General features: G+C 40.8%; 1 protein-coding gene across 1 annotated transcript in view; it reads left to right on the top strand.

Annotated features, from left to right (window-relative positions):
• map4k5 (mitogen-activated protein kinase kinase kinase kinase 5) overlaps nt 1–14,128 on the top strand; it is a 203,058-nt gene extending 188,930 nt beyond the window's left edge. Inside the window, exons 30-32 of the mRNA XM_068039086.1 lie at nt 2,814–2,884; nt 9,324–9,379; nt 12,672–14,128. Coding sequence (XP_067895187.1) covers nt 2,814–2,884; nt 9,324–9,379; nt 12,672–12,759 — 215 coding nt within the window. The 3' untranslated portion in view covers nt 12,760–14,128. The remainder of the gene's footprint in view (nt 1–2,813; nt 2,885–9,323; nt 9,380–12,671) is intronic.
• The last annotated feature ends 11,217 nt before the right edge of the window (nt 14,129–25,345 follow it).

The following is a 25,345-nucleotide window of genomic DNA, read 5'->3' as shown; positions in this document are numbered from 1 at the left end:
TACAGACCAGTGAGTCTCAGGTCAGTGGTAGGGAAACTATTGGAGAAAATTCTGAAGGAGGGAATCTATGTCCACTTGGAGAGGCAAAATTTGATTAGGAATAGTCAGCATGGCTTTGTCAGAGGGAGGTCATGCCTAACAAATTTGATTGAATTTTTTGAGCATGTGACCAGGTGTGTAGATGAGGGTAGTGCAGTTGATGTAGTTTACATGAATTTCAGCAAAGCCTTTGACAAGATCCCACATGGGAGACTTATCAAGAAAGCAAATGCACATGGGATACAGGGTAACTTGATAAGGTGGATTCAAAATTGGCATAGCTGTAGGAGACAGAGAGCGATGACAGATGGCTGTTTTAGTGACTGGAAGCCAGTGTCCAGTAGCGTACCACAGGGATCTGTGCTGGGTCCCCTATTGTTTGTCATTTATATAAACGACATAGATGACTATGTGGGGGGTAGGATCAGTAAGTTCGCAGATGACACAAAGATTGGCCGAGTGGTTAACAGTGAGGTTGAGTGTCTTGGGTTACGGGAAGATATAGACGGGATGGTCAAATGGGCAGAAAAGTGGCAGATCAAATTTAATGCTGAAAGGTGTGAGGTGATACACTTTGGAAGGAGTAATGTGACACGGAAGTATTCGATGAATGGCCTGACACTGGGAAGTTCCGAGGAACAAAAGGACCTTGGCGTGTTTGTCCATAGATCTCTGAAGGCAGAAGGGCAGGTTAATAGGGTGGTGGAAAAGGCATATGGGACACTTGCCTTAATCAATCGAGGCACAGATTACAAAAGCAGGGAGGTCATGTTGGAGTTGTTATAGAACTTTGGTAAGGCCACAGCTGGAGTACTGTGTGCAATTCTGGTCGCCACATTATAGGAAGGATGTGATTGTACTGGAGGGGGTGCAGAGGCGATTCACCAGGATGTTGCCTGGGATGGAACAGTTAAGCTATGAAGAGAGGTTGGATAAGCTTGGTTTGTTTTTGCTGGAGCAGAGAAGACTGAGGGGTGACCTGATCGAGGTGTACAAGATTATAAGGGGCGTGGATAGGGAGCAGCTGTTCCCCTTAGTTGAAGGGTCAGTTACGAGGGGTCACAAGTTTAAGGTGAGGGGCAGGAGGTTTAAGGGGGATTTGAGGAAGAACTTTTTTACCCAGAGGGTGGTGACGGTCTGGAATGCACTGCCTGGGAGGGTGGTAGAGACGGGTTGACTCACATCCTTTAAAAAGTACCTGGATGAGCACTTGGCTCGTCATAACATTCAAGGCTATGGGCCAAGTGCTGGCAAATGGGATTAGGTAGACAGGTCAGGTGTCTTTAATGCATCGAAACAGACTCGATGGGCCGAAGGGCCTCTTCTGCACTATTATTCTGTGATTTAGGCGATTAGTTTAGAAGTCGCACACAGTCTTTACATCCCGCAGTGCTTAGTCACAGAGCAGCACTAGTTTTGGCCTCTTCTTACTACTTTCTTCAGTAAAGCTATGTGCCAAAGGCTATTTGTGCGTTGACTTTTAACCTTTTCTTGGACGTTTAAACCTCTAACCGAATGACCCTCCCCAGTTCTTTTGGTCTTGGGTGCAGTGATCTCTTTGTTATTGCTTTCTTAAAGTGGCAGACACTTGGGGTATTACTATCAATTACACAGTCCCTTTGTTCTGGAGAGATGAGGGACCCCATGTTTTACAGGAATTAGGGACGTGTGGTTTCTAGGAATCCTACCTTATCACTAAAGCTTAGAGACCACATGATTTCCAAGTATCTGAACTCTGGGGAGTAGAATGGTTTTCAGGAAAATATCTGCACTTTTATTATCTTCTACATTAAATTATTAGGGTACATACTGTTTTCAACCATGCCAAAAGTAAGAAGGTACATAATGTCAAAGCTAGTACAAAACTATAACTAGTGCATGTGACAACTAGGATGTATAATGATAAATATATAAATATATGGTATATAAAATATGGCAGCAAGATTTCAAAACACACTTGATTGATACATGTGCATGAATAAATGAATCAGAACATAGTTCATATTCTTACAAACTGGATAGCTCAAAGAGCCAGCACAGGCACGATGGACTGAGTGGCCTCCATTTGTGTTACGTTATTCTATGATTCTAATATTAAATTCATGGAAAAGGTGCAGAAGAGCTTCATTAAGATGACACTAGGTTGAGAGGCTTTAGTTCTAAGGAGATATTGGAGAAATTTGGGCTCTTATTGCTAGAACAAGTAAGGTTAAGAGGAGTTCTGAGAAAGCTGTTCAAAATTGAGACTTTTTAGTAAGGTTAAAAAATTATTTTCACTGGTAACTTAGTAGCTAGAGGGGTTAAATTTCAGATCATCAAAAGAATGAAGGGAGAGACAGGACATGAATTATCCTTCAGAAATAGTGAAAGCAGAATCCATAATAGCTTGAAAAAGTGAAGAAATATTTGAAAAAGAAAGATTTAACAGGGTGTAAGGGGAAAGGAAATGGAACAAAATGGATATATCGTACTATAAAAATTCTATGACTCAAAATATACTTGAACATTAGGTATTCAAAGAATATTGAACATAAAATATTATGAATAGGATTGTCAATAACCAAAAATACTCAATATATTGCTGTGAATGTTTTTTAATTATAGTGCAATCATCCAATGTTTGAATTGTGTATTTTAGAATTGAGAAAACCGTCTGCTTAGTCTTGTAACCTTATAGTAAAAACTGGATACTAAGCAGATTCAAATATGCAAGATGTATTTTATTTATGCTAATACACATTTTCACCCACCCTTTCCCAACCCCACCTTTTCAGTGTGTCTTCAGGACAGTATACTGGCCTTCTGGAAGCATGGTATGCAGGGCAAAAGCTTTAAATCAAATGAAGTAAGTCCAATCTAATTACTTCCACAGCTGAATAATAGTTGATTGCCTATAGCAGTTCCTGTTTTGATTTGACTTTTGTCTCTTCTGAACAAAAGCTGTTTTTTATGGTCATTTATCATTCAGTGTGCATCAACATGTATAAACACACACCATGAATTACTGTATGTTGTTTCTTAGATTTATTTTGCCTCCCCATTTCTTAAGACACTGATTCATGCCCCTCTGGTCCCTTCCTCAATGCTCAGGAGAAAACAGGAAATGGAATTTGGAAAATTTGCCCTCTTGGGGCAATTAACACTAAGGCAGGCATGAGGGCCTAAATAAGGTCTCAAAATTCTGCAGTTTTTTCCTGTGAGCTCAGACAGTGAGCATCATTTGAGTATTGAATGCAGCTAGAGAGCAGAGTGTAAAGGGAGTTTGGTAAGTGAGTGGATTTTAAGGGTTAATCTCTCTGAAGTCTAGTTTTTGTTTTGTTTATATTTAGCAATTAAGTGAAATTACTATTTAAGTTAAGAGATAAGTACGGTTTCTTACAGTTTTAAACAGGGGCTCTGAGTAGCGGTAGCTAGCTTAAACTGGTTTCTGAGCTCTACCAGAGCTGACACAATATTGTTCACGGAGCATAAATTCAGGGGACACTCAGTGTTGCTTGTCTGCACTGAGTGCTGCTGGAGGGCACAGAGTGTGAAGAAGAGAGTTTGGTAAGGAAGGGAACTATAAGAGAAAATAAATTTGTCTGCACTGAGCTACTTTGAGTGCACAGAGTGTAAAGTGGGAGTTTGGTGCACGAGGGAGGGGCTGCTTTCTTTTTCTACCTTTGTTCAGCCTCCAGGAGCTGCCTCGCTCTTCGGTACAGGGGAAGAAGCTGATTGGTGAGTAACTGGTAAGTTATTCTACTTCTAATTGTAATAATTAGTTTTTAAAGTTATGGTATGGCAGGTCAGCTCGGCCAAGTAGAATGTACATTCTGCGGTATGTGGGAAGTCATGGATGCACCACATGTCCTAGATGAAAACATCTGCAGGAGGTGTCACCAGCTGCAGAAGCTTGAGCTCAGGGTTTCAGAAATCGAGTGGTGGCTGGAGTCACTGTTGTGCATCCGCGAGGCAGAGGACTACGTGGGTAGCACGTTTAGGGAGGTGGTCACACCGCAGGTTAGGAGCATGTAGACTGAGAGAATGGGTGACCGCCAGGCAGTCTAGGAGAACCAGGCAGGCAGTGCAGGAGTCCCATGAGCCTGTCTTGCTAATCAGTTTTCCATTTTGGATACTGGTGAGGGGATGGTTCCTCAGGGGAGTGCAGCCAGAGCAAAGTCTGTGGCACCACTGGTGGCTCAGCTGCACAGGATGGGAGGAGGAAGCGTGGAAGAGCAATAGTGATAGGGGATTCGATTAGTCAGGGCATCAGACAGATGTTTCTGTGGCAGTAAACATGACTCCTGGATGGTATGTTGCCTCCCTGGTGCCAGGGTCAAGGATGTCAGAGTGGCTGTAGGACATCCTTCTGGGGAGGGTGAACAGCCAGAGGTCGTGGTCCACATTGGTACCAATGACATAAGTAGGAAGAGTGATGAGATCCTGAAAGCAGATTTTAGGGAGTTAGGAAGGAAATTAAAAAGTAGGACCTCAACAGCAGCAATCTCAGGATTACTCCCAGTTCCACGTGCTAGTGAGCATAGGAATAGGGGGACTGATCGATTGAACACATGGCTGGAGAATTTGTGTAGGAGGGAGGGCATCAGATTTCTGAGGCATTGGGACCGGTTCTGGGGCAGGTGGGACCTGTACAAGATGGACGGACTACACCTTAACAAGACTGGAGCTAACATCCTCGCAGGGAGATTTGCTAGTGCTGTTGAGGGTTTAAACTAGCTTGTCAGGGGGACAGGAACCTGAGGGATAATTCAAATTGGAAGGAATTAAAGCTAGTAAAAGTATGTAGAAAAGTAGCAAGTGACATTAGAAGGCAGGCGAAACAAAGGCAAGCAACAAAGTTGACATTATTCTGCATTCTAAGGACGACAAGGTTAAGGGCATTCTACCTGAATACCTTGCTGCGAAGGCTGCGTGCAGATGATTTACAGGCACAAATAGAGGTAAATGGGTATGATCTAATTGCCTTATAGAAACGTGACGACAGGGTGACCAAGACTGGGAACTGAATATTCAAGGTAGACATTTAGGAAGGACAGGCAAAAAGGAAAAGGAGGTGGTATTGCGCTGATAATAAGGGATGGGATCAGTACCTTAGTAAGGGAGGATCTCAGATTGGAAAAACAAAATGTGGAATCTGTTTGGGTGGAGCTAAGAAACAGCAAGGGGCAATAAACATTGGTAGGAGTTGTTTATAGGTCACTAAACAGTGGTAGTGTGGGGCATGGTATTAATCAGGAGATTAAAGAACCATGCAGCATGGGTAATACAGTAATTATGGGTGACTTCAATCTGCACATAGACTGGGTAAACCTAATGAACACTAATGCTGTGGAGGACGAGTTTCTGGAGTGTGTTAGGAATGGCTTTCTAGAGCAGTATGTTAAGGAACTGAGTAGAGAACAGGCTATTTTAGATCGAGTATTATATAATGAGAAAGAGCTAATTAATTAATCTTGTTGTAAAAGAACCTTTCGGGATGAGTGACCATTGTCTGATAAGATTTTGCATTATGTTTGCAAGTGAGGTAGTTCAATCTGAAGCCAGCGTGTTAAATCTGAACAAAAGAAATTATGAATGGCAAATTGGCTGAGGTGGATTGGGAAAATACATTAAAAGGTATGACTGCATAGACAATGGATAGTCTTCAAAGAATTATTACATAGTTTACAGCGACTATACATTCCTTCAAGGCACAAAAACCCCAGAAATAAAGACGGTCAACCGTGGCTAACAAAGGAAGTTAAGGATTGTATAAGATTAAAAGAAAAGGCCTATAAAGGTGCCAGAAATAGTGGTAAATCTGAGGATTGGAAGGATTTTAGAATACAGCAAAGGAGGACCAAGGAACTGATAAAGGGAGAATAGAATATGAATGTAAACTAGCAAAAAACATAAAAACAGTCTGTGAAAGCTTCTATAGTTACGTAAAAAGGAAATGTTTGGCTAAGACAAATGTGGGTCCATTACAGACAGTCAGGAGAATTTATAATGCGGAATAGAGAAATGGCAGAGAAGCTAAATGATTACTTTGTGTCTGCCTTCACTGAGGAAGATGCAAAAAATCTCCCAAAATTAGAGATCCAAGGGAATAGGGAGAATGAGGAATTGAAGGAAATTAGTGTTAGTAAGAAGGTTGTATTGGAGAAATTAATAGGGCTGAAGGTTAAGTCCCTGGGACCTGATATTCTACATCCCAGAGTGTTGAAAGAGGTAGCTATGGAGATAGTGGAGGCATTGGTGATCATCTTCCAAAATTCTATGGATTCTGGAGCAGATCTTGCAGATTGGAAGTTAGCAAATGTCACCCCACTATTTAAGAAGGGAGGGAGAGAAAAAACAGGGAACTACAGACCTGTTCGCCTTACATCAATAGTAGGGAAAATGTTAGAATCTGTTCCAAAGGATATGATAAATGGACACTTGGATAATAATCTGGGCATAATCAGCATGAATTAATGAATGGGACATCATGTTTGACGAACCTGTTGGAGTTTTTTGAGGATGTAACTAACAGAATTGATCAAGGGGAGTCAGTGGACGTAGTATACTTGTATTTTCCAACCACAGGAGGTTGTTTAGCAAAATTAAAGCACATAGGATAGGAGGTAATATACTGGCATGGATTAAGGATTGGCTAACAGGCAGAAAACAGAAGGAGTAAATGGTTCATTCTCGCGTTGGCAGGCTGTGACTTGTGGGATACCGCAAGGATTAGTACTTGAGCCCCAGCTGTCCACATTATATATCAATGATTTGGATGTGGGGACCAAATGTATTATTTCCAAGTTCGCAGATGACACAAAACTAGGTGGGAATGTGTGTTGTGAGGAAGAGGCAAAGTGCCTTTAAGGGGATTTGGACAGACTTAGTGAGTGGGCAAGAACATGGCGGTTGGAATATAATGTGGAAAAATGTGAGGTTATCCATTTTGGCCGGAGGAATAGATGTGCAGAGTATTTCTTAAATTGTAAGAGATTAGAAAGTGTAGATGTACAAATGGACCTGGGTGTCCTTGTCAATAAGTCACTGAAAGCTAACATGCAGGTGCAGCAAGCAATTAAGAAGGCTAATGGTATGTTAGCCTTTATCGCAAGAGGATTTGAGTACAGGAGTAGTGAAGTCTTGCTTCAGTTGTATACAACCTTGGTTACACAACACCTGGAGTACTGTATGCAATTTTGGTCCCCTTACCTGAGACAGGATATTATTGCCATACAGGGAGTGCAACGAAGGTTCACCAGACTTGTTCCCGGGATGGCGGGACTGTCCTGTGAAGAGAGATTGGGGAAACTGGGCCTGTGTTCTCCAGAGTTTCGAAGAATGAAAGGTAATCACATTGAAACCTACAAAATACTGAAAGGCATAAACAGGGTAGATGCAGCTAAGATGTTTCCCCTGGTTGGGGAGTCTAGAACCAGGGGACACAATTTCAACATAAGGGGGAAGCCACTTAGGACAGAGATGAGGAGAAATTTCTTTACTCAGATGGTTGTGAATCTTTGGAATTCTCTAGCCCCAGGAGCTGTGGAAGCTCAGTCATTGATTATGTTTAAAGCAGAGATTGACAGATTTCTAATACCAATGACATAAAGGGATATGGGGATCAAGGCTTTGCAGTGAATGATCATCCGTGATCATACTGAATGGTGGAGCAGGCTCAATGGGCTGAATGCTCCTATGCTCCTATGAATGACGGGGATCATGGCCAAGCCCAAAACTGTCCTTGCTCAATATCTATGCGCACATATTTTCCATTTTTGTTCAAGTCATTTGTGTTATTAATACAGCAGCCTTTAATCAGAACCTTCCTATTAGTTATTTGGCGTACATATTCCGAAAAGGTAGATTATGATCTTCTTTTGCAGGTTATGGAAAACACGCAGATTCACTCGTGTACAACGAACCTTTTGTCCAAGTAGGATTAATCAGCACAAAAGCTTTTCTTAAAGCAGTGTTAGTAGAGTATACAAATGAAGTGATGAAATATAAACAATCAACAAGAGCCTTGGTAACAACAAATGGAATGTTGGTATCTGATTCAGGGGACTGGTAGTTTGACTATAAATAGAGTGTAATATGACTGCTTTTTTTAAGAACAGACATTTGAAATTTGAACAGTATGCTGTAGATTTTATCATCTTTGCAATACGCATTAGATTATTAATCATTGACTGGGATTGTGGGATCCAAAATTTTAAACTGCCAGACTGAACTACTGTACTTCAGATCAGAATAAATCATGTGCTCAGCACTACATCAAATGTAGCAATGTTGGAGATGGGCACAGCCACACTTGGTCTCCTACTCAGACATTGCATTATACAATGTTTTTCAAACTTTTGTGTGGTGAACTCCGCACAAATACTGGTGCATTTCTGAGGGCCCGTGACCTACCTTTGCAGTGGAGGCAAGGCCATTGAATATTTTTAAAGGCTTTAGTTAGATAGGTTCTTAATTGACAAGGGAGTCAAAGGGTATAGGGGGTAGACAGGAAAGTAAAGTTGAAGCCAGTCAGATCAGTTATGATCTTGTCAAATGGCAGAGCAGACTTGAGGGGCCGAATGGCCTACTCTTGCTCCTAATTCTTAAGTTTTTGCACTAGATTTTTCTATGATTACTGCCCCTTCACTGAAGACAGTGTTCTGTGTTAAGTTACAGTTCTACAGATGGTAACAGCTTTTTGATGTCACGGCCATTCTGAAATGTCTGAACCACGATATAAAGTGTTGGGAATTTCTTACTGTACCAAAGCGATCTTCAGGATTCCTGGGACATAATTAATTCCTATTTCAAACTGATGAATTTTGCACTGTTGAACTGCAGCAAACTAAGTATCTAAATTCATCTAAAATAAAATCTGGCATTAATGAAAGAAAATGACTTTTTAAATCACTGCAGCATTACTGAACAAAATTGATGTTTGGTAGAAACACTAGTAATTGGTTCCTAATTGTGTATTTATACAGCTTATGATTAGGCATGTCATTTGGTGCAGTTAAACAAATACTCAAGTTTCTATATTTATAGCATGTTGTGCAATTTGCTGTTCTGGTATTAAAATTTTGCATGAAAGCCTCAAAAACAGTGATGTAGGTTTCTGAGCAGACCTGAGTTGTTGATAAATCACTTGCCCTCCTCATGGAGCAGTTGTCAAGTTATTTTGGGGCTTCTTGTATATTTCAAGGCCTGTGTGCATACTTTACACTGCATTTGTATTCTAACCATTACTTTAACTGTTGAAATTTAGAAATGTAACCAGTTGCTTGCTAAACCTTTCACTTCAGGTTACCCAGGAGATATCCGATAAAAGCAGAGTTTTTCACCTCTTAGGATCTGATAGGTAAGAAGAAGCCATTATTTATTTCGCTAATTACAGACATATTGGTGTTTGTACAACTGAATTATTGCACATATGCAATCTTGATACAATTGGCAATTATGTTAAACACTTCCATTCCAGATCCTTATACCAAGGCCCAAGAGAAAAGTATACCTTGTAACATTCTCCTGTGCATTTTACTTACTTGTTTTCATCTGTGAGCATGACCTCTCAAGATCCTGTAGTTACTGGCAGCTTTTCTAATCTTAAATGTTATTATGCAGTTCAAGTATGTCATCAGTTTTTTTAAATCCCTAACCCAAAAAGTGGCCAGTACAGAAAATGTTTCTATTCATTCTAATATTTTTGTGAGGTGAATAAATCAACAATATGACCATCTCTTGGTCCATGCTATTTTTGAAACCATCACCAATAGCCAAAATGGTTGTTTTTGTTTTTGAAGAACGACTAGGAAAAAAATGTTTCTCTTCAATACCTCAATGCCTGAATGATTTAATTTGTACAGTCCTAAAATAATCCTGTTTTCAGTCAGTTAAATTAGTAAATTTGTAATGCTTATTACAAAATTTACAACTCAGATTTGTTCTACCAATTATTTTTGCCTTGACTTGAGTTTTTCAAGATCTTGCATTTTTTTTTTAGCTGCAGAGCTACCAACATGGGAATTTAATCTTGTGCAAATAGTGGTTGTCTTAAAACAGCTACAGTGCTCACTCACCACCATCGTTTCCACTAAGCTGCACACATGCGCAGCTGCTTGGAAGATGCTGCGAAGGCTTTGCTCCATGTTAAATATCGTGCCTGCAAACAGCCGCACAAAAAAGTTTAAAGGTACCATGCATTGAAAAAACTGGCTGCGTACAACAACATTTTACAGGGAACATTGGTCACCACCCCTATGCAGTCTCTTCGCATTAGAACAATTGCATTCTTCATAAAAGGAGTGGAAAGTGGACCGAATCAATAGTGTACAATAGAACCTATAACTTAGTGCCAGAAAGTTGTTCAAGGTGTTTGCCTAGCAACTGCCTGCAGAACACCTAGTTTGCATGATTTGCAAGTCCACTTACATTTGCTGTAATTGCTGTAAAACTTTGACTAAATATCAACTATTTTCAGTTCTTCAATAAAACCATTTAATTAACATATGTTAAGATCTTGTTTCTTGGGATAGCTTTTGCAGATTAATCTAGAAGTTTTTTCTGAAATTTTGTAAATAAAAGCAAACATTTTGATGGCTTTGATGCACATGAATAATTTGTATGAGAGATGTGGATCTATTTAATAATTGCTCATCCATATGTGAAAACTGCTTATGAATATTCCAAGTCAAAAACCGCCAGTTAGTTTTTTGTTTTCATTCTGTCTAGGGGTTCTTTGTACTATGATATGTCTGGGCCAACAGGATCTGGGTTTCTCACAATGTTACTACACAGCTAGCCATTTGTAGATGTTTAGAGGATGGCCGAAGTCTACCTGTTCTGCTCTCTTTCTCTGTGTCTCATTCTTCCTGAGGAAGTTCCTCATCTTCCAGACATCCATATGATGGTATGATCTGGCTTAGCTGTTCTCTACTGTTTCATAAATCCTGTGTTGCATTTGTCCACTTTCCTGCACACCCTGCGTGGGGGGTGGGGGCTGCTCCAAATACTACAAGTGCAATCTTAGAATTTAGCTTTTCAAGTCTGGTAGGTGAAGCACTTTTAGGCACTTACTTCCCAGCCAGATGGCTCATTTGGGCAAATTGATTTGAACTGAGTTCATGCAGTAAGTAGTTTGCATATTCCCACTTGATGGAATGGGATAAACTACAAAAACCAGTCTTAAAATGTTCAAAAATCAAATATTAAATCACATATCTGTTCCAGTATAAGGAACATTTAACTTGGGTTAAATTATTGCTATAAATCAGAAACTGTTTCATCTTAATGTGAACAGTTTCAAAATAGAATTATAGTCTTGGTCAAATAACTACTTGTAATTTTGAGGGAATGTTAAATACATTGACAACTGCATCAAAAGTTAACCATTTAGGTCTCTTTCTTCCTTTGACATCATGTTTTAAGCATCTGAATGAGTTAAATTATAACTCCTTTATGGTTGGGAAATGTGGCCTTGTAGTACACACATCTCACACACATGTATTTGACCTATGATAAATACTTGTCTGATATTGGAGATGCACAACAGCCCTGAAGCGTGACTCAGTCATATAGCACTGAAGGTGGGCCATTATGTCTGTGCCGCCTCTTTGGAAAAGCTGTCCAGTTAGTTCCAGTCCCCTGCTTTATCCCCATAGCATTACAAACTTCCCCTTTTTAGGATATATCCAATTCCCTTTTCAAAGTATCTGAATAGATTTTTACCCTCTTTTGTAACTGTGAATTTATGTTAGAGTTGAGTGTCTATGTTGGAGAATGGAAAGGTTTTCCCACTTTTGACTGAATCAACCATGGCTAGGTGCAGCATAAAGCACCTTGTCGCAGTAGTGTGCATTAACCCCAAAAGGGGCATGACGATAGGGAGTAGACATGTGGAGATCAAGCTTCTACCCAGGGTGTAATGGTAATGCTGTTGTGCTTTGATACTACTGCTCAGACATTAGCATGTCAAGTCTTATACTGAATAAAATATAACCACGATCAGCAATATCAGCATTATCACTTCGAATCATTTCAGAACTGGAGTATGAAGGGTTAAAGGGTTAATTGACTGTGAAACCCCCGAATTCCAACATAACCCCTCTTGCACCACACCAATACCTTTTTTTACAATGTTTGTCGGTGTGCTTTGTAATATGCTCGGCACTTAAAGGCTGCATTGTTATGTCAGCATGTCAGTACTTCTGAAAGTAAAGAGTTAAAAGGAGAAAATAAGTTGCACCAGGCTTCAGTTGCATACTTTAGCAACTGATAGATCTGCTCTTAATGCCAAAGCAATCTGCTCCCTCGAACAGCGTATGATGCAGGAATACCTAAAGGTAAAGCTAAAACTTCAGACCTAGTGTATCTGTAGTAAACTTAATGTCACTGAGATGTATTTTGTAGTAAGTTACAAAATGCTAATTATTTTTTGGAATTATACAATGGGGGATGTTTGCATGTAAACTCCTGCAAGATGTGATGCATGTTTGTCTTTTTAAAAACTAATTTACTCTTGCAGCACCGTAGAGGAACTTCTTAAAAATGTGGAGTTGAACAATTCCGATTGCAACAATCATGTTTTATAACTGTGATTAGATTTTATTGAAAAATACAAGGCATAACTATAGTGTTTATTTTTATTATTGCAGGGTTGTAGTGCTAGAAAGTCGACCAACGGACAATCCTACAGCACACAGCAATCTCTATATCCTAGCTGGCCACGAAAACAGTTACTAAGCAACACCGAGAAACTTAATCACAGTGATTGATGCTTGAAATGGGACAAACATAACTGCTTCCAATAATGGAGATACAGTGTTGAGGGAAATATAAAACAAAATAGAAGTCAAGCTGTGGCTGCTGTGGCCTTTATTTTTTGTTATACTTTTGATTCATATTTGATTCTATTATGGGGTAGATTTCTTATGCAAACTAGTAAATTTGATAGCTAGATGTGGCTTTATTAAAATAATCAGCCACTGTGTGGTTGGTCTGTCATATCAAATTTGCTTCATAAAAGCCATCACTAACTATTTTGTAACCAATAACAAAATATAGTTTCTAATTGTAAAAGCACAGTAATTCACAGAAAAATGAAAATATACAGCAATCTTAAAGTGCCACATGTTTTCTCATACTTACCTTGTCTTTCTATTTTATAAATATTTTGCAGAGAAATTTGGTGTTTCATATTGTTCTATTACATATTGTCTAAATCAACTTTTATTACTAAATTTATGCCTTTGGAAATCTCTTGCCTAATACAATTTTATAGGATTTTTAAATGCACCAGCTGCGAGACTGTACAGCTTGAAAATCTCTGCCATAGTATAGTGTTAAACTGAATATTTAAATGCTTTATTTATTAATCTGCCAATTGTAAGAAAGATTGTATACTTATGGGGGGGAAAAGAGGGTAATGGCATCCTATTTAGTTACATTTGTGTTGAAGATTAGAGGTGTAAGGAAGGGAGAAAAATGTTCTTTTAGCTATTTGTGTGCATTGCATATTGCAGTATATAATATGGACCTTAAACTCTTACACTTTTTTGTACAAAGGCACCATATGAGCACTTTCTAGTACAACTTTTAATTTGTAAGGCTTAGCTATTTAGATGCCACAGTAGATTTTTTCATACATTTTAATCTTTCCATATATAATGTATAGTGAAGGTGTTTTTTTTTATACACGTGCAGTAATTATAGTCTGAAATGGAGTGTAATACAGCTGGTCAAAATTAATGTCAAACATTGTATATATCAAACAGAATACTCTTGCTATTTTAATCATAAATGGAATAATCATCCCATTTCATCTTTTTTCAATTTTGGAATTGGAATATGGTTTGATTCAAGCAGTGGACATCTTTAGTTACCATTTTCAATTTCTACCTCACCCTTGAATGGCATCTACTCTCCACTTTCAGTTTGAAGACTTTTCAACAAATTTTTCATTATCCACATTCTTAAAATTAGTTGTCATACTAAAAGCTGGAATTCAATAAAATAAACACTACTTGTAGTATAAAAATTTGAATTAATTGATAGCTCTGTAATATGCATCTGTAAATAATGTAAAATAAAATGTTCAATGCATTTATCATCATTGATTTGTCAATAAGAGCTATTCTACTGTTATATTACAATATAGCTCGCCGTAGGAAATAACTTTCTGTAGAAAATGCTTTAATTTCAATTTACAAATAGTACTTGTGTTTTCTGTACCCCACCACCCTATTCCTTGAGTTGGATCTAAATTTTGTGTCAATGTTTCAGCAATATCTTAGTACATGGTGTATTTTGTTTTTAGGCTTTTGCTAGCTCTAGTTTAAAATTGCCAATTAATCTATATTTGTAGAACTTTGTTAATGAAGATTTTCTTGTTTCAGCATTCACAATGATGTACAACTAGACATGTAATCACCAGGTTAATATTCTTATCAATCCATCGCATTCTATATTTTTCCTTTCTTAAAACAATTATTTAAGGAATACACACTACTAAGGTTTACTATATTTTTGAAAATGTTAAATTTCATTGGTGATTAAGTGCAAAAGAGCTGTTCAGCATTAAATTATTCCTCTTGAGTAGCAGTAAGAAACTAATTTGTTCAAGAACTCAATATGCAAAACCCTGTAATAGGATTTAAGCAAGTTAAAAAGGGGAGGTGGGGGGCGGGTGGAAAAAAGAACAAAAGGAAAAGGGCGGAGGACAGGAGATTAAATGACAAGATTTCATGGTGCAGGGCCAAAAGGAGAGGTAATGGGACAAGAAACGAAAGATGTATCTAGAGGAGGTATAAAGGGCAGGATACTTAATAGCTGCCAAAAGCAAAGGGAATGAGAGAGAAACGAGGGAAAGAAACCAAACCAGCAAAGAAAAACAAAACTAAACAAAGTGGGGAAGAGGTTACTGTCAAAAATTGTTGAACTTAAATATTGAGTCCAGAAGGCTGTAAAGTGCCCAATCAAAAGATGAGGTGCTGTTCCTTGAGCTTGTGTTGAGCTTCATTTGAAGACTACGCAAGGCCAAGGACAGAAAGGTCAGAGTGAGCAAAAGGTGGAGAATTTAAATGACAGGCAACCTGAAGCTCAGGGTCATGCTTGCGGATTGAACGGAGGTGTTCCGCAAAGCAAAGGATCGCAAGCTTCAACAACTCATGGGCACTAACAACCCTCCAGATCCTTTGTCCCCTTCTCTTCCCTCTGACCCCATCCCCTTTTCCAATCTCACCCCTTGCCATGTATTCACGATACTTTCTGACCCTGACCAATCTGTCCTTAGCAAAGGCCTCAGCTTCGTCCCCTTACGCCCCCATCTCAAAGAATTTCAAGCTCAGCACGATGTTACGCTCTTTCTTTGCCTCTGCACCCACTTCTTTGACCAGGTGTCTTCCCCCCCCCCCACCCCCCCCACACACACAGTGGACCTTTTTACCTGTCTCCAGTATTCTCCCTCTTCCTGAACCCTATCCTGTCTAGATCTTTTCATTAAGAACTGCTGGTGTGCCATCAGCCATCTCAATTTCTCTGCTCCCCTCACTCACTCATTAACCTGTCTCCATCTGAACTTGCTGCACTCCATTCTCTCCGGTCCAACCCTAACATTGTCATTAAATGTGCTGATAAGGGTGGTGCGGTTGTTCGGCTTACCGACCTCTACCTAGCAGAGGCAGAATGCCAACTCTGACACTTCATCTTACCTACCCTTGGATTGAGACCCCACCACAGAACACTAAACCATTGTTTCCAGGACTGTCACTGGCCTCATCTCTGTAGATTTCCCTCCCTGGTCTCCAACCTCAATCCCCAAACCCAAACAGCCCACTTCAACCTTCTTCCCAAGATCCACAAATGGGATTACTCAACCAGTCCCCATCCAACACCACACTCCTCCACCTGGCTGAAATTGTTCTCACATTGAACAACTTCCCCTTCAACTTCACTCACTTCCTCCCAAAAGGTGTTGCTATGGGTACCCACATGGCTCCTAGCTATGCCTGCCTTTTTGCGGGATAAGTGGAACATTCTTTGAACCAGTCCTACTCGGGCCCCCTCCCTCACCTCTTTTTCCAGTACATTGATGACCGTATTGGTGCCATTTCCTGTTCTTGCCCTGAACTGTAAAATTTCACCGACATTGCTTCCAATTTCCACCCGTCTCTCTCTCCTTCACATGGTTCATCTCCGACTCTTCCCTTCCCTACCTTGACTTCTGTTTCCATTTCTGGGGATACGCCATCAACAAATATTCACTATAAGTCCCTTGGCTCCCATAGCTATCTTGACTACACTTCCTGTAAGGACTCTATTCCATTCTCCCAGTTTCTGTGTCACCATTGCATCTGTTCAGAAGATGCAACCTTCTATACTAGCACATCTGACATGTCTTCCTTTTTCCTCGACTGATGATTCTCCCTCACCATGGTTGAGGGGGCTCGCGACCGTGTCTGTTCTATTTCACTCACTTCTCTTGCCCCTTCCCCTTGCTGCCAGAACCATGATGCGGTTCTCCTTGTCCTCACCTGCCACCCCACCAGCCTCCATATTAAATGGATCATCGTCTGCCATTTCTGCCACTTCCAGTGTGATGTCACCACCAAACACATCTTACCCTCCACTTTCAGCATTCTAAAGGGACCATTCCCTTTGCGATACCCTGCCACCCCCAATGCCCCCTCCCTTTCCTATGGCACCTTTCCAAGCAAGCTCAGGAAATGCAACACCTGCCCTTTTAGCTTTTCCCTTCATTCTTGTTTAAGGCCCCAAAAACTCCTTCCAGATGAAACAGCAATTTACTTGTATTTTAAATTTAGTACACTGTTTTCACTGCTCACAATTTGGCCTTTATAGCCACTCCAGGCGCTGCTTCACAAACCACTGACCACCTCCAGGCGCGTATCCATTGTCTCTCGAGATAAGGAGGCCCAAAAGAGACACTGTTTTCACTGCTCACAATTTGGTTTCCTCTAGACTGGGGAGACCAAATGCAGAGAGGGTGACCCCCACTTTGTGGAACACCTGCATTCAGTCTGCAAGTGTGACCCCAAGCTTCTGTTCGCCTGTCATTTTAATCCTCCATCTTGCTCCCACTCTGACCTTTCTGCAACTGGCCTCCTGCAGTGTCTCAATGAAGCTTGAGGAACAGCACCTCATCTTTCAACTGGCACTTCACAACCTTCTGGACTCAACATTGAGTTCAACAATTTTAGATCATAACCTTTGTCCCCATTTTGTTTCCTTTTGCTTTGCTGGTTTGGTCTTTTTTTTCTTTCACTTCTCTCATTTCCTTTTCTTTGGTTTTGGACAACTATTCAAGATCCTGTCATTCACTCCTCCAGACACATCTTTTGTTTCTTTTATTGGCCCATTACCACTTCCTTTAGCTTTGCACCATGAAACCTTTTGTCATTTAATCTCTATCACTAACCTTCCCTTTTATTCTTTTTCCCAAACCCCCTCCTCCCTTTCACATGCTCAAAATCTATTGGATTTCTAACTTTTCCCAGTTCCGTTGAAAGGTCAGGTCTGAAACATAATCTGTTTCTCCCTGATGCTATGGACTTGCTCAGTATTTCCAGGATTTTCTGTTTTTATTGCTACAAAATTCTTCACACCTGCTCTTGCTACACTGCTGTTGCTTCACAGACAATACAGCATAGAAAAACATGAGAATGAGACAAATGAGAGAATTTCATACTGAGTTGCATAAATACAAACTTAAAAGTAGAGATGTAGGCCTGAATTTTAGTTGCGCACTGCAAATCACGGCAGCCGCTGCTGAGTCCGTGCCATTTTGCTGGGGAACTTATTTAAATAGAAGGGGCGAAACAGCTGCCCCAATGATGTGGAGGGGGCGGCTGTTCTGTCCCTGGCAATGGCATCCGGCGCCATGGCACAGGCACCATTTTTAAAGGACTTCAAGCCCTTACCGGCAATTTATTATTTTTTTATTTATTTATTCTGAGATACAGCACTGGAACAGGCCCTTCGGCCCACCGAGTCTGTGCCGACCAACAACCACCCATTTATACTAACCCTACAGTAATCCCATATTCCCTATCACCTCCCTACACTAGGGGCAATTTACAATGGCCAATTTACCTATCACCTGCAAGTCTTTGGATGTGGGAGGAAACCGGAGCACCCGGCGAAAACCCACGCAGACACAGGGAGAACTTGCAAACTCCGCACAGGCAGTACCCAGAATCGAACCCGGGTCCCTGGAGCTGTGAGGCTGTGGTGCTAACCACTGCGCCACTGTGCCGCTTTACTTTAAATAAAAACTGTCAATTGAACATCAAAGCCCTCTTCAACCCAACCCCCCCCCCCCACATGATCGAATATATTAATTTCCCTCTTCCTTTCACATAATCATTGCCCTTCAATCCCTTCCCACCATCCCCTCAGCCAATGGAAACACTTTTTTTCCCTGCTTCTCCCTGCTCTCCCCCCCACACCGAGCGGCGTGCTGAAGGTGTGGGAGTTCCTGTCTGCAGCTGGAATATCGGCGTGGGACGGCTGCCGGGACAAGTAAAATTCAGCCCTTAGTTCTCTTTTTTTTTTCTCAGGAATCTAACCCAGTTCAGAGTTTAAACCAGTCATTTTTAACAAATTCAACTCGAGCCACATGAGCCTCCCTCATCCATTTCTATTAACACCAGAGGAGTAGCAGTTAACATGATATAGAACCTTATAGGTCAAAGTTTGTAAGAGAACATTTTAGGAAAGATCAATTTTCCATAAGCCAGGTTTCAAACAATTTGAACAGAAAAATGAGAAAACATTACTGGACCAACCACTGCTCACCATTAGATGGTGTGACCTTGTGTACCACCCGCCAACCGCTAATTGCGAACTTACAGGAGGAAAAAAAAAAACACTGATCATTTTTAGGGAAAATGGTAGGAAATTTCCTGGCACCGCAGCTTCACAGCTCCAGGGACCTGGGTTCGATTCCGGGTACTGCCTGTGTGGAGTTTGCAAGTTCTCCCTGTGTCTGCGTGGGTTTTCTCCGGGTGCTCCGGTTTCCTCCCACAAGCCAAAAGACTTGCAGGTTGATACGTAAATTGGCCATTATAAATTGTCACTAGTATAGGTAGGTGGTAGGGAAGTGTAGGGACAGGTGGGGATGTTTGGTAGGAATATGGGATTAGTTTAGGATTAGTATAAATGGGTGGTTGATGTTCGGCACAGACTCGGTGGGCCGAAGGGCCTGTTTCAGTGCTGTATCTCTAATCTAATCTAAACCCACCAGATCTCTTAGTCTCCCATTCATAAGAAGCAGGAGTAGGCCGTTCAATAAGATCATGGCTGATCTACCTCAACTCCACCTTTCTGCACTATCCTAATATCCCTTAATTCCCTCAGTGCCCAAAAGTCATCAATTTCTGTCTTGAATGTACTCAGCAAACGAGTATCCACAGCTCTCTCGGGTAGAGAATTCCAAAGAATCACAACCCTTTGAATGCAGAAATTTCTCATCTCAGTCCCTTTGTGTAATAACTTCCTGTGTATGTCGTCACCTTCTCGAATGCTTTTTTGAAAGTCCAAATATAAAACATCCACTGGTTCCTCTTATCTACCCTGCTAGTTATAACTCGAAACTAATTTCCTTTCATAGATCCATGTTGATTTTCTAAGTGCCCGGTTAACACATCCTTAATATATTCTAGCATGTTCCTGACGACTGAGAGGAAGCTAGGCCAGTTAGCCTGTTTTCTCTCCCCCTTCTTAATAGAAGGGCTATATTTCTATTTTCCAAGCCCCGGGGCCATTCTAGAATCTAGGGAATTCTGGAAGATCAAAACCAATGTGTCTGTTATTTCTGTAGCTTTTTTTTTTGAATTCCTAAGATCAGGCCCAGGGGATGTCAACTTTTGGCCCCATTAAATCTCTCCAGTACTCTCTTTAAAATTGATTTCTTTAAGTGTTTCATTCTCAGTAGACCCTTGGTTCCCCCCGACTTCAGGAATGTTTTTTATGTCATCTATCGTGAAGACAAATTGTTACGACCAAGGCTGGAAGAGTGCACGGTCTTTCACTAGTTCCACTTCTCCACAGGTAACACCATATACTTAAATGTTTTACTCAGTTACTGATCTGGCCAATTATATACTCTATTTTTGTTTCAGAATAAAATCCACCAACCAGGTTTCTTAGATTAATAATTTTGTTTATTAATTATAAAACAAGACAATCAATAAAGATGCAAAACATTAAGATGCAGGTTGAAATATGAAAGTTCCTTTCTAATTAGCCCAACACACTCACTCACAGGTTAAAGAAAATAAATAAAGGTCTTTGCAGCGATCTCTTTACAAAAAGCCAAAAAAATACTTTGGCCAAATATTTGTTAATTCTTGAAGAAAAAAAGGACGAGATCTGCGATGTTCTCCATTAGCCCTTTTAGTCTAGTGTCTGGATACTCGTAGCTGGCTTGTCACAGGGATGTTTTTTAGAGCAGTTCTTTTCATGCGACGTGAGGATTAGTCTGATAGACTTTTCAGGAGAAAGGTGGCATTAGTTTCTCCAGACCACACACGATTCTTAGGGTTTCTCAAAGGGATGGGAAAGGATAAGCTGGTGGCTTCTCTCTTTGGGTGTTCCCCAAATGACTCAAAACAATATCCAAAATGAAACCAACTCTTGACCACCATAAGTCTTGATATGTCACTTCTCTGTAAGCAACTCCCCTAGTCACCAAGGCTCCTACTGTTTATTTAGCTTAACACATGTGCCTTCCAGTAAGGGTTTGTTTTTAAACAAAATCTCAAGTCCTTCCAGTGACCTTTTTAAAAAAAAAAAATAAAGTCCAGCATCAATGGAATCTCTTCAGTCTTTCAAATGAATCCATTTCCACAATTTTTAAATGAGTCCTCAAAAAATATTTTTAAAATGGAAGCAGTTTCATAAAATACAAAGTATTTAATATCTCTGCCATTTACTAATTCCACAGCACCCACTATCACAAGTCCAAATCTGCCACCAGCCTGTGCACATGATCTGGCTTGATTGTCACTAACCCTTCATCAGACTGATCTGCATAAGACTCATCAACTGCTATCTCCTGACCCAGTTCCTAATCACTCAGCTATCCTCAGCTCAATGCTTGTGGATATCAAACTGCTCCCTTCTGTCATTCCTGGTTGGTCACCAATATTCTGTCTGAATAAGTTAAACTATTGTACAGCCATTACACTATTCCATTCCTACCTGTCACAACATAGCTAGCAGGTATCTCAAAATGTTGCTTTCTCCCCTACCCACACGAGCAGTGTTTGAGTGTTTAGTTTAGTTTAGAGATACAGCACTGAAACAGACCCTTCGGCCCACCAAGTCTGTGCCGACCATCAACCACCCATTTATACTAATCCTATACTAATTCCATATTCCTACCACATCCCCACCTGTCCCTATATTCCCCTACCACCTACCTATACTAGGGACAATTTATAATGGCCAATTAACCTATCAACCAGCAAGTCTTTGGCATGTGGGAGGAAACCGGAGCACCCGGAGGAAACCCACGCAGACACAGGGAGAACTTGCAAACTCCACACAGGCAGTACCCAGAATTGAACCCGGGTCGCTGGAGCTGTGAGGCTGTGGTGCTAACCACTGCGCTGCCCATCAAGGTTCTATCTTTGGCCCCTTCCTATTCATGCACATTATGTTTCTTGACTATATTTTCCATAAGGTCATCTTCCATATACATGTCAAAGCCATCAGTTTTACCCATCTGCCCCCATCGATAACAGTTTTGTGTTTGTGTCTGATATTAAGTTGTGGATAAGTCTGATATTTCTTTAACTAAATATTTTCAAGATTAAGCCCAACTTGTCTGATTGGAACCTCTCCAACTTATTGTCCAGTTGTAACCCCCTCCTTAGCTATTCGCTCAAGTTAAATCTGTCAGTGTGCAGCCTCTGCATCTGCTTGAATCTGAGCTGAGTTTCAATCCCCAAATCCATTCTAACATCAACACTCAATTTTCATTGTAGTATTGCAGGAATGCTAAACACTCAGCTGCAGTCTTTTGGATGCTATGTTAAACCAAGGCCCCATCTCTCCTCTCAACTGGATGTAAAAGATTCCACATCACTATTCATAGAAGAGCAGGGAAATTTTCCCTGTGTCCTTGCCAACATTTATACATCAACCATTACCTAAATCAGATTATTCTTTGCTTGCTATGTGCAAACTGGGTGCTGCATTTCCTACATTACGATAGTGATACCACTACAAAGGCACTAGATTGGCTGTAAAGTGCATTGGGACATCCGGAGGTTGTGAAAGGCACTATATAAAGGACGTAATTGCACTAGAGAGGGTACAGAGGAGATTTACAAGGATGTTGCCAGGACTGGTAAAATGCAGCTGTGAGGAAAGATTGGATAGGCTGGGGTTGTTCTCCTTGGATCAGAGAAGGCTGAGGGGAGATCTGATTGAAATGTACAAAATTTGGAGGGGCCTGGATAAAGTGGAGGTGAAGAGCCCATTTACCTTCGCAGAGAGGTCAGTGACAAGGGGGCATAGATTGAAAGTGATTGGTAGAAAAATTAGAGGGGAGGTGAAAGAAAATTTCACCCAGAGGGTGGTGGGGGTCTGGAACTCTCTGCCTGAAAGGGAGGAGGAAACTCTCAACTCATTCAAAAAGGAGTCTGGATATGCACCTCAAGTGCCATAATCTGCAGGGCTACGGACCAAATGCTGGAAGGTGGGATTAGAATGGTGGATTGTTTTTCGGTCTGCACAGAACAATGGGCCAAGTGGCCTCTTTCCGTGCCTTAAACTTTCTATGATTCTATACAAGTGCAAGTGTTTCATTTATTTTCAACTCCAAAATACAATCTGCCGTCAGCCTCCCCTCCCCCATTGCTGCCAGAAACCTTCATCTATACTTTTGTCACCTCTCCAATATCTTCTCAAGCTGCATGTTGCACAAATCCAACTTCAACCAAAACTTTGCCAAACGCATCTTATCCTACATCCTTTTCTGCATTACAACAGTGACTACACTTCAAAAGTACTTAATTGGCTGTAAAACACTTTAGGATGTCCCGAGGTCATGAAAAGGGCTATGGAAATACAGTTTTTCCCCCCTTTGTACCAATTCCTCCCTCCTGTCCCACCCTGCCTCAGTCCATCATCCCCTCAATGGCTCCTTTCTCCAGCACATTAACTTAAAAATCCTCTTGCTCATTTATAAATTCTTCCATTTTCAATTTCATGCTATATCTGCAACATCATCCAGTTCTGTATCTCAGCTCATACTCTCCACTCTTCAGAGCCTACATTACAGTATATGCTCTTTCCCTCTGCTCTCTCAATAGTGGTAGATCCTTCAGCCATCACAAACCTACACTCCAAGAACTTTCTTTCACCGCCTCACCCCACCTCTCCCCAACTTGAAAAGCCTCCCTGAAAGCATGCTCTTTGACCATACCCTGTGCCACTGCTTCAACCCTTCCCCAATTTACATGCAGTGTCATATTTCCTCCCCCCAACAAAAAAAAAGTATCTTGCTGTTTCATACCTTGCAAGGATTTAAAAAACACAATAAGACCATAACATTTCTGGTTTAAATAGTAGTTGGGTGAACAAAATCATGGAATTTACAATGTCAGAGCTTGTCTGGCCTTGGAGTTAGACCTTCACCACTGGCGAGGTGCAGCCTATATAAATACACTATCATAGGTTGAGACATTCAGTATCTTCTTTGGCAGATATGGAGTACCACCCTATGCCTGTCCTGGAAGTGCTTTTTTTTTTTAGAGATACAGCACTGGATACACAAAATGGGAAAAGAACATTTTCATAGAACTGGTATGATATACTTTGCATGCATGAACAGTTTTCTTTTTCAAACACATGTTTTTCGTTTCAAAGACGTTTTGAGGTTGAAAGGTATGTAACAACTATTAAAATGTCAGGTAACTTTCAATTTAAAACACCAATCCGTTTTACCATAAGCCTTATATCACTGCCCCCCCCCCACCTTGTTCTTGACTCCTCAACTACTGAATGCAGTCTGCTTCAATATACCCTGTCCCATCATTTCATCATTTTAAACACTTATAGGCATCTGCGAATCATCTGCACAAGATTTCAAGCAAGCCAAGATATACTAACTTGGGCAGGAGATTGAATCTAATAAGACTATATATAAATACATGAGGGATAAAGGAATAGGTTATGCTGATGGGGTTAGATAAAGAGTGGTGGGTGGAGGCTCGTGTAGAGCAGATAACCAGCATAGACCAGTTAGGCTGAATGGCCTGTTTTGCTGTACATTCTATGCAACGTCAGCCCATAATCCATGTTATAAATATTTTTGGTATTTGTATTTCCTCATATCAAGCAAAATCCTAGTGAATCTGCATTGTACTCTTTAAGGCCCCAATATCCTTCCTATAGCATGGAGCTCAATACTACATATAGTACTACCTACCTCAGCTCAACTGCTGCTGAAATAGTCATCCTTGCCTTTGTTACCTCTAGACTTGCCTATTCCAATGCACTTCTGGCTGCCTCCCATCTTCCACTCCATAAACTTCAGCTTACTCAAAACTCTACTGCCCATCTTGTGCTAAGTCCCATTCACCCATTACCACTGTGCTTGCTGACCTACATTGCCTCCCACTCTGACAATGCCTTAATTTTAAAATTCTCAACTTTGTTTTTAAAAACCCTCCATGGCCTTAGCCCTCCTATCGCTAACTTCCTTTGCCCTGTAACCTTCCTAGATTTTTGTGCTCATCTAATACCGGCCTCTTGAGCATTGCCGATTTTAATTGCTTCACCATTGGTGACCTTGCCAAGGCCCTAGGCTCTGGAATTCACTTCCTAAATCTTTCTTTCCTCCTTTAAACCGTTCCTTAAGACCAAGCTTTTGGTCTTCTGGCTTAACATTTCCTTAAGTGACTTAGTGTCAGTTGTTTTTTATAACATTCCTGTGAAGTGCTTTGGGACATTTTAATATCTTAAAGGCACTTTATAAATAGTTATAGGATCATAGAATGTTTCCGGCACAGAAGGAGGGCATTCGGCCCGTTATGTCCATGCCGACTCAGCCTAGTCCTACTCCAATGCCCTTTCCCCGTATTCCTGGGCTGATTTCTGAAACGCGTTGATTCTGCCGTTGGCGATCTTATCTCTCAGAAGTATGCATCAGGAAAAGGCTCAAATGTACAAGCACAGATATTGAAATGAATGAACCGCTGGATGAGCACCTGCTGCACTGTCACTCTGAAGCGGAGGCGGCTCCGCCCGGGTAAAGGGGGATTGACGGCTCCTGCTTCAGCCAAGCTGCTGTTCACAC

Source organism: Heterodontus francisci, chromosome 9 (assembly GCF_036365525.1).
Source record: "Heterodontus francisci isolate sHetFra1 chromosome 9, sHetFra1.hap1, whole genome shotgun sequence".
NCBI classification, from domain to species: Eukaryota; Metazoa; Chordata; class Chondrichthyes; order Heterodontiformes; family Heterodontidae; genus Heterodontus; species Heterodontus francisci.
This window is presented reverse-complemented; position numbering and strand designations above follow the sequence as displayed.